The 17,616-nt window shown below is 43.2% G+C and overlaps 1 protein-coding gene across 3 annotated transcripts in view; it reads left to right on the forward strand.

Moving 5' to 3' along the window:
- Positions 1-17,616, forward strand: part of SLC3A1 (solute carrier family 3 member 1) — a 51,166-nt gene that overhangs the window by 14,023 nt on the left and 19,527 nt on the right. For all 3 annotated transcript variants that reach the window (XM_054990071.1, XM_054990063.1, XM_054990054.1), the window contains 4 exons: positions 3,494-3,648; positions 10,886-11,011; positions 14,212-14,331; positions 17,112-17,236. In XM_054990071.1, the coding sequence (XP_054846046.1) occupies positions 3,494-3,648; positions 10,886-11,011; positions 14,212-14,331; positions 17,112-17,236 (526 nt within the window). The remainder of the gene's footprint in view (positions 1-3,493; positions 3,649-10,885; positions 11,012-14,211; positions 14,332-17,111; positions 17,237-17,616) is intronic.

Below are 17,616 nucleotides of genomic sequence, written 5' to 3' on the forward strand. Positions count from 1 at the left end.
GAATTGCCCAGGGAAAGAGAGTTTAGAAGTTCCCAGCATAGGGAACAAAGGGAGAGGGCTGGCCTTTGCCAGCCTGTTCCTGGGGTTATGGGTGTGGGGCAGGTGGGGGTGGATTTGGGTCTGTGAGGGGCTAATGTGGGGATTTGGGTCTGTGTGTGGCAGCTGGGGGGGAATTGGGTTTGTGTGGGGCTGTAGGGGGTGGACTTTGGGGGCTGAGAGCACCTACTTGGGGAGGCCATGAAATGGCCCCCCAAGTGGGAGCAGTCTGAGCCTTGGTGGGGGGTGGGAGGAAGGGTGGGAGAAGGGCCCCAGAGGGCTGGGGGGCATTTTGCATGCAAAATGCCACCCCTGGCAAGACAACCCTCCCCCAGCTGTCAGTGGTAGAGAATGAGATTAGAGCACCTACTTGGGGAGGCCATGAAATGGCCCCCCCAAGTGGGAGCAGGCTGAGCCTTGGTGGGGGGTGGGAGGAGGGGTGGGAGAAGGGCCCCTGAGGGTGAGGGGGCATTTTGCATGCAAAATGCCACCCCTGGCAAAGGAAGCCTGCGTCTTCATTTTTCCCCATAGGAAATAATGAAGAAGATGAGCAGCAGCATGCTAACAATATGCTGCTCCTTTGCTTTCTTATGGGAGGATAGGGGGACCTGCTTTGGGGGGCCATAACATGGCCCCCCAAAGTCCAATCGGTCTGAAACTTGGGGGGTTTGTAGAGAGGGGTTAGAGGAAGGTCCCCACCAATTGTGGGCTGATTCGGTGGGGAAATGCCTCCCCCAGACGTCCGGGAAGACGCCGGAGGCATTTTCCCATTGAAAAAGCCTAAAGCCGAAACGTTTCGGCTTTTTTTCTTTCGGCTAGCCGAAACGTTTCGGCTTAGCCCGAAACTTTTCGGCTAACCTGAAAGAAGCCGAAACACTTTTGTTTCGGCTTTCTTTCGGCTTTCAGAAAGCCGAAATGCACATCCCTACTGGTGACCAGTGGGAGGTTTCCAGCCACCCAGAGATCACCCACCACTGGCAGGCACCCTAGGAACATGCATGGCACAATCACTTCCAGCGGAAGTCACACTGCCTATGAGAGTGCTCCCATGCTCTGCACAGAACCAAAATCAGCCCCAAACAAAGTGCAGGAGCACTCCAGAAGTGACATGTTCATGTCCCCCGGGAGTGACCATGCCACACACATTCTCAGGGTGCCTGCCAGTGGTGGGTGATTTCTGGGTGGCCAGAAACCTCCCAATTGTCACCAGCAACCAGTAGGGAAGAAGGTAACCTACCGGGAGATTTCTCTCCACTGGCGGACACCTGGGATCCCTAACAGGCAGAGGAGTGGTACATAAACACCTAGCTTATTTAACTGAAATCAGGATTTGATAGATAGCACCCAAAGAGTGCTTGTAAATGGTTCCTCATGCTCTTGGAAAAGAGTGACAAGTGGAGTGCCTCAGGGATCTGTCCTGGACCCTGTGTTGTTCAACATATTTATAAATGACTTGGATGAAGGAATAGAGAGGATGCTCATTAAATTTCCAGATGTTACTAAATTGAGAGGGGTAGGAGATACAGCAGAAGATGGAATCAAGATTCAGGATGATCTTGAAGGGCTGGAAAATGGGGCAAAAACTAACAAAATGAATTTCAACAGAGGTAAATGTAAAGTTCTGCATTAGTTAGGAAAAATTAAATGTATAATTATATGATTGGAGAGGCTTGTCTTGGCAGTAGAATATGTGAAAAGGATCTAGGGATACCCAGATCACATGAAGAGACTATCATTTTGCTCTGCTCTGGTTAGACCTCATTTGGAGTACTGTGTTCAGTTTTGGGTGCCACAGTTTAAGAAGGATGTTGACAAGCTGGAATGTGTCCAAAGTAGAGTAACAAAGATGGTAAGGGGTCTGGAGATGAAGTCCTATGAGGAAACGTTGAAAGTGCTGGGTATGATTATCCTGGAGAGGAGAACTGAGAGTCTCTCTACACGAGATATCTTATATGAGAATGCTCAAGTGTAGGGAAACACAATGTATAGTTTAAAAAGATAAAGCAAAAGGCTCTGTCAATTTCACCTTTCTACAGAGCCAGCAAAGCTCACTCCTCAGAGAGTTTGTTAATTTCCTCTTTGCCTCCCCAAAGGGGAGATGAAATTGACAAAGCCTTTGGGGAGACAAGAGGGAATTAATAAACCCTCTGAGGAACAATCTTTGCTGGCTCTGTAGAGAAGTAAAATTGACAGATTCATCGGCTCTGACTTTTTAAACTACACTTCCCAGCTAGCATTGCGTCTCCCTACACTTGAGCATTCTTGTGTAAAATGTCTCGTGTAGAGAGACTCTGAGAGGTGATATGATAGCCCTCTTGAAGTGTTGGAATGTCTGTCACATAGAGAATGGAGCTGAATGGTTTTCTGTTGCTCCAGAGGGTTTGACCAAAACCGATGGGTTAAAATCAAAGCAAAAAAGTTTTCAGCTAAACATTAGGAAGAACTTCTTGACAGAGTGGTTTCTGGAACAGGCTTTCTCTGGAGGTGGTCGGCTGTATGTTGTTGGAGGTTTTTAAGAAGTTGCTGCCATCTGACAGCACTGCTGTTTCTATGTATGAATTTAGGCAGATAGTGAGAGGGAGGGCAGGAAAAGAAGAGCTGGTGCTAGGCTCTCGTGGCCCTTTCTTTATAGGCCCAGGCTAATGAAGATCACCACTTGGGAGTCAGGAAGGAATTTTCCTCCAAGCCTGATTGGCCTGGGATCCTGAAGGTTTTTTTGCCTTCCTCTGGGCATTAGAGACGGGGTCATTGGGGGAGTGGGGGGCGGGTAGCTGTGAATTTCCTGCATTGTTCAGTGGATTGGACTAGATGACCCTCGGGGGAGTCACTTCCAGCTCTGTTTTGCCAGGGAGATTCTCCTTCTGTTGTCATCTTCCACCAGTGGGTGAAGACTTCTGTTTTGTTTGGCATATCTTCAGTGATTCCCTTCTTCATGCCCGATATTTTAATAGTTTTAAATGGTTTAATTGTTGTTTTTATGCCTTTGTATGTTTTTAAAGCTTTAATGATGTCTTTTTGGTTGATTCTAATGATTTTGTAAAGTGATTTTAGTGTTAGGTTTTAATTTGTTAGCTGACTTGGTGGCCCTTGGCAGAAAGACAGAATATAAATTTTGTTAAATAAACAAATAAATAAATAATGTGAACTTTTCCTGCATGCAGGATCGGAAGAGTTCATCCACATGCCCTTTTAAATTGGATAGTTGTGAGCAGAGTTACACTTTTCTTAATCCAATAAAGTCAACTGTCCTAGAAGGGCATAACCCTTCTTAGGATTGCACTGTTAATAACAGTAATCATGTTTATAGTATCTTTCCGTAAGTGCTCAATGTGTTTTACATCAGATTTACTCCTTAATCTTTGGAAGGCCTCTAAGATACATCCAGTATTGTAATCACCATAATGGAAATACCTTGTGTTGTGTTTGACATGCTGTTATGCACATCTTGATTTGTAAGGTTTAAAAGTGATAATGGATCTAATACCCAACCATACCAGTGAGAAGCACAAGTGGTTTCAACTAAGCCGCAATCGGACCGGAAAGTACACAGATTATTACATCTGGCATGACTGTGCACACATCAGTGGGAGAACCACACCACCTAATAACTGGGTGAGTACGGGACTTGGACAATAAAGAATTTATAAACTGAATAATACCTTATTGTGCTAAAAAGAATCCAAGCACTGTGAGTACAAGCATACCATCTGTTTCAAACGCATGCCTTCTTGGTGAGATGAGTGTTGTGGGAAATTCAGGTTTTTTTCTTCTGGATTGATTCACTTTTATATTTTTGTATTGTTGTACTTCTGTTTAAGCCCCAGTTCTGGAAGAAAAGCAGAATCTAAAAAAGTCAAGTGAAGACGTAAATAAAGCTAACAATGCAGTCCTAAGTAGAGTTAAACCTTTCTAAGCCCATTGTAGTCAATGGGCTTAGAAGGATGTAACTATGCTTAGTTGTGGACCACTGGATTTTGTAAAGGCTGCAGAGAAGTTTAAAAGGGGGGGTTGATATTCATAGTCTGGAAAGCTGTCAATGACTATTAACAAGTCAACACCTTGATTTTTTCTGAGGAAAAACACCTTTTGCTGCTGTACTTGATCTATGCTGTTGTAACAGCTTACTGAATTACTGACCGGCTGCCAAGGTAGACTGGAGTCTCTGTTAATAGTTACTAACCTGCATAACAGCGAATGTCTTGCCAAACAGTGTTGCCTTGGTCAAACAGCTTAGTTCAGTCAAACTTATCTTTGACACTAGTCACACTTTGTTAGGCATGTAGCTAAAGGACACACATTCTAAAGATTTCATTGGGACTACTTGAGAGTGTAAATATTTTTGTAACGGACGTTTTAAAAAATGTATAGTTCAGTAAACCCCATGAATAAAACTGCTGCCATGTAAAACTTAGCTAACAAATGGTGAAACCAGCAACACTTTTGGAAAATACATCCTTACAGACTTGTTCCTGGGCATATTTACTTGTAAAATTTTCCCGTCAGGAGAAACCCAGGGCTTTTTTTCAGCAGAAACGCGGTGGAACTGAGTTCTGGAACCTCTTGAAAATGGTCACATGGCTGGTGGTCCCGCCCCCTGATCTCCAGACAGAGGGGAGTTTAGATTGCTCTCTGTGTCTGGAGATCAGGGGGCGGGGCCACCAGCCATGTGACCATTTTCTCTGAGGGCAACCCCCTGAGTTCCACCATCTCTTTTCCCAGAAAAAAAGCCCTGCAGAAACCTATTTATCCATTTTAGTCTGGTAATTCTCCAGAGTGATCAGACTACCCCGTCCCATTTGGTACTCACAACAACCCTGTGAGATTGGTTAGGCGAAAGAAAGTGATTGGCATAAAAACACCCTGTGAGCTTCATGGCAATGTGGGGATTTGAAGACAGGTCCCAATCCAATACAGGGACTGCTAGGCCACCACAAAGGCTGTTTGGCAAGCAGTCCTTTTCACTGAGGCAGAAGTCACACAAACAGAAAGACTTAAATAATCCCTCTTCCTACATCAGTCTTGCTTTTTGAACTGCAGCTCTCTCCGGTTGCACAGTGAAGGAAACAAAAAATAAAAAGAACAGAAGACTAAAGTCTGGAAAAATAATTACAGAACTACAAGTAAACTGTTAGTTCTTCCCCAAGAGAGTTTACAATTCTGGTCCTAGGATGGAATCCCATGGGCATTTATTTCACAGTATGTCCTGCAGAAATAGGAGGAAATGTCTTTGGATTAAACACATTTAGGATTGGTCTATTATTCAGTAATAACTTTTGTTTTTGCAGATAAACTAATAATTTGTCTGAAAGTGTTTACAAACCGAAAGATGAGAAATGTGGAGTTTGTTGACAATATTGGCAGATAAACTATCTGTATGAATTCAATCATTGGGTCAATCCATTGCAGCATTCAGTGGTTTTGCCTTTTTCAACTTCATTTTATCATCATTCTGTTTGTTTTTTGCTTCTCTTGTTAACTTTTATCCCAGTTTTTTACAAAGCAGTTAGCAAGAAAAGATGCATTACGCATGACTGGCTTATTGTCAGATACTCCTTGTTCAGCGGGCATCCCAGGCGTGGAGCGTCCCCACAGCTGCCTCTTGTCCCTGCCAACCATGACATCAGAATTAAACAAACCAACTAATTGTTAGATCATTCCTTTGGGTTTTGGAGAATGCAAAGATGTTGGAAACAGGCTCCGTTCTCATTTTCCGTACTTCAATTTGGGATTAGCACAGAACTCCCTTAAAAGCAAAGGTTATGGGATGGGGAAATATTGATAGCCCTTGCCGTTTCCTTTTCATTTATTTTAGATCTGAGCACAAACTCTAGTTTCAGCAAATAAATAATTTAACACATTCTCTGTATCTTGAAGTTACTTTTTCAAAATGTTCCATCCTGTAGCATGTCTGTATTTTGTAAAGTGGGCTTTAATAGCTTATTTTGTCTCATTGGTAATTAATCTCAGTTTGGACATATAGAAACAGATTATGGTAGCCTGTTTTAGATTGTGTTTCCTTTTGGACCATTTTTTGTTTTAATTGTTGGTGAACATGGCACTTATCAGCTTGGAGCCTGAGGAAGTTTGCTGAAATCAAGCTGAATGAAAAAAAATGTATCAGGCAATAAATCTGTTTACATTTAGAGTTGTGTATGTTAATTTATATAACCTGGGCTGTAGTCATGTTTGTAGGCTACCCTGGCCTAAATATGAAAGTGGGATAACAAGGTTTAAATAAATAAATGAAATGAAATAAATGTTATATGCTGTCTGGAACTTCCACTGAAAGCAACAGTCCCCGTGGCAAATTCTCTTGCAATAGCATTGAGGTATTTAACTTCTTCATACTTCCAAAGCCCATTCCAATGATAGCCAATATTTTGAAGAGGGTATAGGAAATTACACAGTGTACTACCATAACAGGGGTGAATGTCCTTAAACATTATGGAAAGAGGAGGACATCCAATTTCAGACTAATATGCCTATTCTTATCTTTACACTATCTGTAATTCACTATAATTTACTAATTTTGTAATCCTCTCTTCTAAGTTTTCAGAGTGGCATCACTCTGAACCTGCCCTACGTATAGATCAAAAAATCCAGAGAATGTGGCCAGGTACAGAGAAAGGGTATTTCTTTCCAGACTTGGGGCATCCCCCAGGATCGCAAAAAAATACCAAAATAATAAAATAATGGGCTTTCTGTGTGGTGGCCCCTACCCTGTGGAACAGCCTGCTTGAGGAGATCAGGAGAGCTCCCCTTCTCCTGGCTTTCTGCAAATGATGCAAAACCAAATTATTCAAAAAGGCTCTTTACTCAGATAGGAGGGCTGTATTGTAGGGAGGGGTCTCAGATGCTTCAGTAATGAGTTAGGAACCATAGTATTCACTGCTATGCTGCTTTCCATACTATCTGTTGCTTTAAATATGTGCTCCTTCCTATGAGCTACCTGTGCTTCATGTTGTCTAATGTCAGTTCTAGAATTGCTTATGTTCTGTTTCAGCATTTCTTCGACTCTGTATTGGATCCTTGTTAATACTATGTCTTTGTAAACTTATGGCATTGTTTATGGAAATATCCTTGATATTGACTATACTAATATCCAGGGCTTTTTTTCTGGGAAAAGAGGTGGCGGAACTCAGTGTGTTGCCCTCGGAGAAAATGGTCACATGGCTGGTGGCCCAGCCCCCTGAGCTCCAGACAGAGGGGAGTTTAGATTTCCCTCCGCGCCGCTCGACATGGAGGGCAATCTAAACTCCCCTCTGTCTGGAGATCAGGGGGCGGGGCCCCCAGCCATGTGACCATTTTCAAGAGGTTCTGGAACTCCGTTCCACCGTGTTCCAGCTGAAAAAAAAAGCCCTGCTAATATAACACAGTGTAATCTGCCTTGAGTCTCAGTGAGAAAGGCAGGCTATAAATGACATTAATAATAATATTATTAACAACAACAACAATAATGTGAAAAGATTGAGATCTCACAATGCTACATCACTAGATCTCAGCCACCATTTTGAGGTAGGTGGGCAGGGGAGGGGGGCCTACCACTGCATGAGCCAGTCAAGTGGTGGCACTGCAAGTGAGTAGGCAGGCAAACAGCTGGGAGTTCCCACTGCCCTTGCTGCCTGGGAGTTCCCACTGGCTATGTGAGCCAGGAGGGGGGGGGAGGCAATGGCAATACTGCAGGAGGAGGAGGAGTGGGATAGGCCACTGCCCTCTGCTATGAGAGACAAACAGATGGAGATGGCAGCACTGCAAGCAGGCTAAGGCAATGGTACTGTGGGCAGAGTGGGCAGAGAAGGAGTGGGAACTGCTGCTGCAACCCCCCCCCCCCCACTGCTGCTGCATGAACCAGGTGGGCAGAGGTGGTGCTGCTGCAAGCAGGTGGGAAGGCATAAGAGGGAGAGCAGCCACTGAGCAGGGAGATTGGGATTTCTCCACTTGAGACTCACAGGTCCCCACTTGTACAACAAAATCAAAACATCCAAATAATACCAACTTTATCTAAGAAAGCATTGCAAACAATGTGAAACTTTGATACTAGCTATGGTCAAATAACAATGAGTAGGTATGAGCAGATTAAAAAAATTCTCATCCCTCTGTGGCACATCCCCCTGCTACCCCATTGCTTACTTGGTACTAGATGTGATGATCATTTGCTGTCAGGTAAAGATGTATTTGTTCATTTAGGCTCTGTGTTAATTGAGACTGTTAGTTTACTGTTATGGTAATTGGTTGCTTGTTTTACTGTATTGATTAATTTATATTTTAGTTTTTGTTACTTAATCTGTTTTGTTTCATTTTTGTTGCTGAGCTGTTTTAAAGGATTTAAGGGACTGCTTTTTATCTGGATTTTAGTTGCTCTTTGCTTATGTTGCTTTTACATTGTTTGGCTGTGGTTTTGAGGGTGGGCACATTGCCATTCATGGTATTTTTACATTTCTTGTGAGGGGGTAGGAATAAAATTCACGGGGGCTGGGGATGCTTTGTAAGAGAAGATGCTCTCTTAAAGTTTAAAATAAAGGGAAATCAGCTAGGACCTGTGGTCCAAAAAAGAGGAAGAAGTGACTAATACAATGGTGGTTGTGGGTTTTCCGGGCTGTATTGCCGTGGTCTTGGCATTGTAGTTCCTGATGTTTCGCCAGCAGCTGTGGCTGGCATCTTCAGAGGTGTAGCACCAAAAGACAGAGATCTCTCAGTGTCACAGTGTGGAAAAGATGTTGGCAGGTCATTTGTATCTGCTCAGGAGGGGTGGGGTTGAGCTGAGTCATCCTGTAAGAGTTTCCCAGGGTGTGGAATGCTAATGGCGGGAGGCTTCACTGTATCCTGAGGAGGTTCTTTTGCATATGGATTGGGGCTTGATGTGCTAATCTTCTCTGAAGGGCTATTGTTGAGTATAGAGTGTTTTGTTAGCCTGGTGTTTTCCAGAACTGGAAACCATGCTCTGTTCATTCTTAAGGTTTCTTCTTTCCTGTTGAAGTTTTGCTTATGCTTGTGAATTTCAATGGCTTCCCTGTGCAGTCTGACAAAGTAGTTGGAAGTGTTGTCCAGTATTTTGGTGTCCTGGAATAAGATACTGTGCCCTGTTTGAGTTAGGCTATGTTCAGCCACTGCTGATTTTTCAGGTTGTCCAAGTCTGCAGTGTCTTTCATGTTCTTTTATTCTTGTCTGGATGCTACGCTTTGTGGTCCCAATGTAAACTTGTCCACAGCTGCAGGGTATACGGTATACTCCTGCAGAGGTGAGGGGGTCTCTACTGGGAAACTCTTACAGGATGACTCAGCTCAACCCCACCCCTCCTGAGTAGATACAAATGACCTGCCAACATCTTTTCCACACTGTGACACTGAGAGATCTCTGTCTTTTGGTGCTACACCTCTGAAGATGCCAGCCACAGCTGCTGGCGAAACGTCAGGAACTACAATGCCAAGACCACGGCAATACAGCCCGGAAAACCCACAACAACCATCGTTCTCCGGCCGTGAAAGCCTTTGACAATACATCGACTAATACAATGTTAGAAATTTTTTTAAAAAATAATTTTTCTTCCTTTATACCCCACCCTTCTCCCCAACTGGGACCCAAAGTGGCTTACATCATTCTCCTCTCCATTTTCCACCTTACAATAACACTATAATGTAGGAAAAGCTAAGAGTATGTGACTGGATCAAAATCACCCAGTGAGCTTCCACGGCACCGCAGGGAACTGAACGTGGGTCACCAGATCCTACTTCATCACCCTAGCCACTACCCCACAATCCCGTTTCATACACAAACTTCTTCATAGGCTTCATAGGACCATCACTACATACCAACATGATGATTAGTAAGAAGTAAAAGACATTAAATCAATAACCATTATGTAGTACTACATACCAACATGATGATTAATTATTGAATTTGGAGCTTATGAAGAAGTTTGTGTATGAAACAACAACAACAACAACAACATTTGATTTATATACCGCCCTTCAGGACAACTTAATGCCCACTCAGAGCGGTTTACAAAGTGTTATTATTACCCCACAACAATCACCCTGTGAGGTGGGTGGGGCTGAGAGAGCTCCAGAGAACTGTGACTCGGCCAAGGTCACCCAGCTGGCTTTGTGGAGGAGTGGGGAATCAAACCCGGCTCTCCAGATTAGAGTCCCGTGCTCTTAACCACTACACCAAACAGGATTGTGGATATGCTAGCAAAACCCGTTGGCTTTTGTAGCTTGTAGCCTTGGGCACCAGATGTTTATTACTTTGGATCTTCAAGCTGTTAAGCTGTATACCTGAGAATTTTTCAATATATCATCATTGGACATTCACATTGAATGAGGAGTCATAATAAACCCAAACTGCGGTGGCTTACCTGTTGTAAATTATCCAATGAGAGTCTCTCCAATATGGATTGTGGATTTCTTTTGTAATTACTTATTATATGACTATTTATTGTTATTGGATGAGTATTTTGGATGAATTGTAGAAATATTATTAGGAGCATATTGATTGATATTAGAGCACTTTCTTGTACTCTTGCACTTTATCAAAATATATTGACTTATTTATGTATTGAGTGTTTTTTTTTTTTTTTGCTCTGGGGAACAGTTGGTTTGGGGAGTTGTGTCATCATCACACCTGGAGTGGCCCTTTCTGTTGGACATTCAGCAGAAATTGGCAAATCATATTTAGACCTCAGTTGGAAAAATGACAAGAACTCATCATCCTTATCTATCAACTGATATAAAGTAAACATTCCCTTAAGATTTCTTCCCAATTTTTAAATCTGGCTATAAAATCATGTTCAGCATTGATGAATGATAATTCTAAGAAATCTGATAAAAATAGTATTTCTTATGCAATCAAGGTGAGTGTATTTGGGAATTCCAGTTGGCAGTATGACAACGTACGAAAACAATGTTATTTTCATCAGTTTGGAAAAGAACAGCCTGATCTCAATTTTCGGAACCCAGATGTTCAAGAAGAAATTCATGTGAGTATCAATCAGTATTCTTATTATTAAGAACTTTGTATAGTCTTCAAGGGATATGATTAATTGAAATTTATTTGTATGCTAAGAAGGGATTTGATGAAGAATAGTAAGGAGTAAAAGACATTAAATCAATAACCATGCATTTTTATGTAGTACAGTTTAACCCTGACTGTTGATGTCCCTGGGCTTTTCTGCGCAATCAACTAATTCCTGCTTTTCTTAGCAGTTGATCCACAAGCACTGGAACCAGTTTGGGTACAGTTTTTCCATACATTTGCCCTCCCTCTGATTTTTAACAATTGTGGAGTCTGCTTATTTCTTCCTCACATGTCCTGAATAATCAGGATTTTCAAGTGAGTGTGCTGCATCATCAGTGGCATAATCAGTGGCATTACAGCACCCCTCTCTATTTTTTATTTTTAGTGAATGCTTAAGCCACCCATGAGATTTATGCAATTTAAAAAAAATCAATTTCATAATGTTATAACGATCTGGCATTGCAATAATAGATGCAGCATGTTCTCTGAATCCTCAGCTTTCATTCTTTAAAAAAGCAAGCCTCTTCTGTTATAGATATATGCCTTTTCCCTTATATCTCCATAAGGGAAGGGGCTAGAGACGTTCCCCCCCCTTTTAAATGAAAGCTGGGGATTCAGAGAATCTAATTATTATTGCAATGTTGTCATAATATTATAATGATCTAATAATAGATGCAGCAGATGCTCTGAATCCCTAGCTTTCATTTAAAAAAGAGTAAGTCTCTAGCTCCTTTTGTTGTGGAGATATAAGGAAAAAGACGTATCTCCACAACAGAAGGGGTAAAGACTTACCTTTCTTAGAATAACGAATGCTGGGAATTTAGAGAATATGCTACATGTATTTTTACGATGTTAGGTTGTTATAACGTTGTCCAGAGTTCGCCTCCCAGCCCAACCTGGACTCTGGCCGACCCTCCCCCGGAACTGGCCGGCACCCACCTGAAGACCCCAGTTGGCATGGGAGGTGACCGAGGCGACGGGCAGAGCAACAGAGCCCCAGGGGATCCCGAAGCTGGAGCCAACACAGCGCTCCCCTCCAGGGCCCAGGAAGCCACCAGGTGCCGGGCTGGGAGACGCTGAAGCCGCAGTTGGGGCTGCCGCTGCCAGGAACCCAGGAGCAGCTGTCAGCATAGGCCTGCAGCACCGGGTGGAAGTGGAAGGAGCTGTGGGGAGATTGGGGGCCAGCTGTGGCATCAGGGCTGGGGCCTGGAGGTGTTGCTCCACCCCAGTGGCAGCCACAGCCTCGGAAGAGGCGGACCTCATAGTGGCTGGCTGGCAGCAGGAGCCAGATGGCTGCAACCCCATAACAGCACCAGCAGGGGGCATAGGGGAAGCATGCACCTTGGGAAGCCAGCAGGTGGAGGGCCATCCCAGGGGCAGAGTGAGCATTAGAGCTGATGGAACACAGCTAGGGGAAGGAGGGGTAAGCCCTTTGACAGAGTGGGAGCAGGGTGGAGCAGGAAGGTGTGGCCACAACTGGCTCAGGTGCTGGGATTTGCACTGGAGGCGGGTGGTTGGTAAATGGGGTGGGGTTGGCCTTAGGGGAAGGGATATAAGGAGAGTTCCAGTGCCAGCCCAGGGAGGAGAGAGGAGAGGTCTGTCCCTGAACTTAAGGAGCAGCCTTTCAGGAGGGAGCCAAAGGTTACCAGGGCAACTCCAATATGAGCCTGCTCGCTTCATTCTGAGGTCTCAAGGCTAGAGCCCTCAGAGTGCCTAGGCGGGACTGGGCCAACCAGGTGGCTCCAGTCAGGAAAGGGGGACCCCTGCTCAGGCACGGCAGAGGCGCCACAGCAGACGCACCATGCGAGGGTGTGCCCAAGGAGTCTCGCGACAAACATTATGAACATTAAAAAACAAAAGGAAGAGAAACCAGGAGGGGGAAAGAAGGCGGGGGGGAGGGGTTGACTATGATGAACAACCAATCATTAGAAAGTGAGTTGGAGGTGGGTGGGAGTGGGCAGGACAAATAAAAACGAAACAAACATTCTGCACAAGGAACAAAGGCAACTTTGAAAAGGCTTTGAATCGGCTGGTCCCAAACAAACAGGGTAAAAAACAGGGAAAACAAACAGACAAAAAATCCCAAAATGAAAACTAAAGGCAAAAAAATGAGTGCAGAAATCAGGGGATAACTCTAAACTGTATGGAGCCAGAACTGACAACAACAACAACAAAACAGTGTGGAAAAGCTCAGTAGGTTGTTTCTCATAAATGTACAATTTTTATGTTAGACAGACAAGGCAGAAATAGGTCAAATACTGACAAATGCATAATGAAATTGCATAGATGACTGGTTGTGAACAGTTTGATGTTACCTGCTTGTACTTACTCAAAAAACTTCTTATTGAAGGCTGAAGTCTTATTACTGACAATGCTAGGTTTTTGTGTGAAGGAATCCACCCTCATGTAGTTGGGTATTCAAACATGAAGCTTTCCTCTGGCAACCTGAAAGATTTATCATGTGATTTTAGTAATAATTTCATAAAATCTGCTGATGGTGCCATATGACCTGGAGCATATTTTTAAGGGAAAGATGTGTCAGAACTGGGAGAGAACACTCAGACTGGGGAGGGGCACGATAGGATGATGTGCAGACTCTGGGCCTGCAAATGTTTGGGGAAATTTTGAGAACAGGTAGCGTGTGCCACTACCAAATGGCTGCCATAGGTGTGGGACCCATCACAAAATGGCAGCCACGGAGGTGTGTGGACAACTACAAAATATTAGGAGTTTTGAAGCCAAATGTTTTCTTATGACAGATGCACCTGTTTACTGAATGTGGGCTCCTTAGAAACACAAAGGTGTGATATCCTGTAGTCTGTGTTCTGATTGTTTTACTTCTTCAATGGAATGCAAGAAATTCAGGATTGGCTCTTTTTTTAGGGCAGAGAGAAAAGTCATGTGAGAGAAAGAACCGGGCAACAAGAAACATGTTGATCAATATCATTGTGCCCATGGGTTCTTTGTTGGAAAGCACAATAATTGCTCTGTGGTATATAAAAAGACAGGCCATTTCTCGCCAAGGCTATATCATGTAAAAGTTCTGGCCAATTTCTTTCCTGAAACATCATATTGTGTTATCTGTTTATTATGTAAAATATGTTAGGTTAAAACATGACTTTTTGGAATTAAGCAAATCCATTCTCTCCATTTTGTACATAGGATGTGATCAGGTTTTGGCTTAGCAAGGGCATTGATGGATTCAGTATTAAGGATGTTAAATTCCTTCTGGAAGCAACACATCTGCGAGATGAACCTCAAGTGAATAAATCTCAAAATCCGGTAAATGGCTTTTCTGCTTTTTCTTTCCCCAGGTGATGTAAACATAGCACCAGTAAGGGTTTCTTTCATGTTCATTAACAGAATGCAGGGGAAGGCTGTTGCCTATATGTCTATCCTACTTGTCAGTATCCCAGAAGCTTTGGCCCCGTCCCTACTGGAAACAGTACTGGACTAGATGGATCTTTGTTCTGATCTGTACTTAAGCATTTTCTTGAGTTCTTGAACAACCACTGCCATTCAGTGCAAGAGCTGGGCCTCACTGGCCAATGGTCTGGCTCAGTTTAAGGCAGCATCATGAGTTCCATGACCCTTGTCCACAATCATCAAAGTATCTCAAACCAGAAAGTGCTCCTGAATCTGTCTACACAGGACAACTTACACAGGGACTCTCGAGTGACTTACTTTCTGTGTGGTGTTATATTTAAGTATAGTCTGTCTCCCTAGAAGTACATGCGTATCCATAATGGGAAAACAAATGTAAGCTCTTTCACTTGAGCGTCCCTGTGTAAGATGTCTTGTGTAGAGAGACTCCTTGTAGCAGAGCACACAATCCAATTTATGGTGTGACATTTTGACAACTGCATTCCGTTATATCTGGGCCAGTATTTGGGACTGCCTGAGTCCACTCCAGGATTTGGTGTGGGCAGGGACAAAGGAAGGAAGCTGTTGTAGCTGCAGCTAAAAAGAGTGCAAGAATGGAGAATCTGGCATTAAGGACATAACAGATGGTATTTTATCCACAAAGAATGCAGGTCAGCCAGAATTTCATGTATCCTTCCTTCATGCAGCTGCAGTTTTCCAAGAGTTTCCCTCTTAGAAAATATGTTAATAGAACCCTCGTTTTCCCAAGTTCAACAGGATTTTATTTTCTCACTCAGAACATGATTTAGTTAGGAGGAAAAAAATCTAGAAATTCATTCAAAATTTCATTTCATGCTAATTCATTCATGCTAATTTCTGTTATATAGTATATCAAAAAACAATTATTCACAATGAGGATTCAATTTACAAAGCCAGTAAAGAGACAATGCAATCACATCTCAATATTAGGAACACATCTATAACAATTCCTATGGACAGAGAGGTTCCTGAGAAATTACACTTATTAAATGTCCATGTAATTCAAAAAGGGAAATATTGAAAGCTGAGTTGCTGAAAAAATCTGCTGGTGGATCGTGACTTCTGAACCATGGAGCCGTGCAGCCGTGATACCGCCAAAGATGATTCAGGCTGGTTATAAGGTTGACACGGAACAGCAAACAGTAGCGTGGCAACGAGCTATGCCGGCCCTATCACGCTTGGCTCGTTTCAGAGAATTCCTTCATCAGGCCACCAATCTACAAATTTATCATGAACAAATCAAAGTGTGTACAATACTGGTACAATACAAAGCAAAAACTCTCATAACAACATACTTACAATCATATTTCCAATACTTCAATTTGACACGGGTACAAAGAATCCATTCATCTACAATGAGCTCAATCATAAGTATAAGGTGGAATAAGGACACCCTTGGTTTAATTTTATACAAAGACCATCAATTAAAGCCCCAAATTGGTATACTCCCTTCAATTTATTGCTCCTAATTCCGTAATTTCCGATACTAAAACCCATAAAAGTGACAGTGCCCTAATTCTATTCAAGTCAAAGATGGGCTAATTCATATATAATTTAATAAATAATCAATCTCCAATTTTAAACCCACTATTTATGATAAATACTTTATAAAATGTTTTATATAATTAATTTATAGGAGAAAGGAGAAAGGAAGGAAAAGAATGCTTCTTCACTCCATCAGGGGGCTGAATTGGGCCCAAATAGGGCCCAAATCAGCTTGGAACAGGCAGCTGCGGAGCATGTAAGTGCTCCTGCTCTCTGTAGCAGCCTGGTCCAGCTAAATTTGCCCCAAATCAGCACGTTTCAGACTTGAATTTGCCCAGACTGGGCCTGAATCGGCCTGGAACGGGCCATGGCGGAGCATTGGAGTGCTTCCATGTGCCACAGCAGACCGATCTGGCCCAGTTTGGGCCCGAATTGGATTGATCCAGCCTGATTTGGACCCAAATTGGGCTGGATTGGGAGCCCGCCGTGCCCCTTGGGAGCATGCCCAGGGAAGCCCGTGTCTCTCCTGCCAGCCAGGTAAGTAGAGTGGGGGGGGTGGAGGGTAGGAGTGGGGGATCCCCCACCCCTGGCAGGGGAATGGCAACTGTATTTGGCACCTTGGTGGGGGAGCATCGCTATCTCAGCAGTGGAGAGGGCTGGCATGTACAACACCTCCCCTGCCTGTTTTCCTGTTTTACAGCCTCAGCAGATGAGTGAGGTGGGGGCAGAGAGCAGCAGCTTCTCCTCCTTCCTCCATCTCGCGTGCTGCACGTCCAGAGATCAAATGTGTGTATTTGTGCAAACGACTGTACTCTTTAAAAAAAATAAACTCTCCCTCTTTTTACTGTTAAGATTCTTCTGCAAATCTGGGTCTCCCCCCAGATCTGTGGAAATATCTCTTTCAAGTCTACATGGCCCTCATCTGCAGATTTAAGTACCCACAGATGGGGCCATCTTTATTATTAGATATAGCGGTAGCCTTGACACCATATCCATTTTAAAAAATCTTTACAGCCAAATCAGTGTGCAGATCTGAATGGGTTATGATAGCAGTCTCAGAAAGGTGCACACATGCATTCTGAGCAGCAGCCATTTTTCAATATGTCTATCTCTTGAAATTATTTGAAAAAGCCGTTCTCCAGAGGATTAATGATAGATTTTTCCTGTTTTTCAAGGACAGCATTTCAGCCTATTTTGAACTGTATCACGACTATACCACCACCCAGGTCGGCATGCATGATATAGTCCGCAGTTTTAGGCACACCATGGATAAGTTTAGCAGTGAGCCTGGTAGATACAGGTAAGAATACTATGAAAATACAGGTATCAATACCAGTACAATACTCTAAGTAACAGTATCAATAATACTGGTAGATACCGCTAACAATACTGACCATGAAGCAATTTCTTATTATCTGATACTGTTAAAAGCCACTCAGGGAACAGACTGAAGATTTTAAGAGGTAAGGGCAAATGTTTTTTCCTGTTGCTTGTACTTCTTGGAGAAAAACTGTAGAAACTTGGGCAGGATGGCTTGCATTGAGGGCTGCATGTAGTGTGCCAGCCACATTAAATGGCAAACTTACTGTCTTTTCCAGGAAGATGAGTGGAGATTGTCTGCTATTCAACATTTTAAAGCTATTACAGCTTCTTTTAAAGTAAAAAGTATTTATTTATTTA

Source organism: Eublepharis macularius, chromosome 1 (genome assembly GCF_028583425.1).
Source record: "Eublepharis macularius isolate TG4126 chromosome 1, MPM_Emac_v1.0, whole genome shotgun sequence".
Lineage (NCBI taxonomy): Eukaryota > Metazoa > Chordata > Lepidosauria > Squamata > Eublepharidae > Eublepharis > Eublepharis macularius.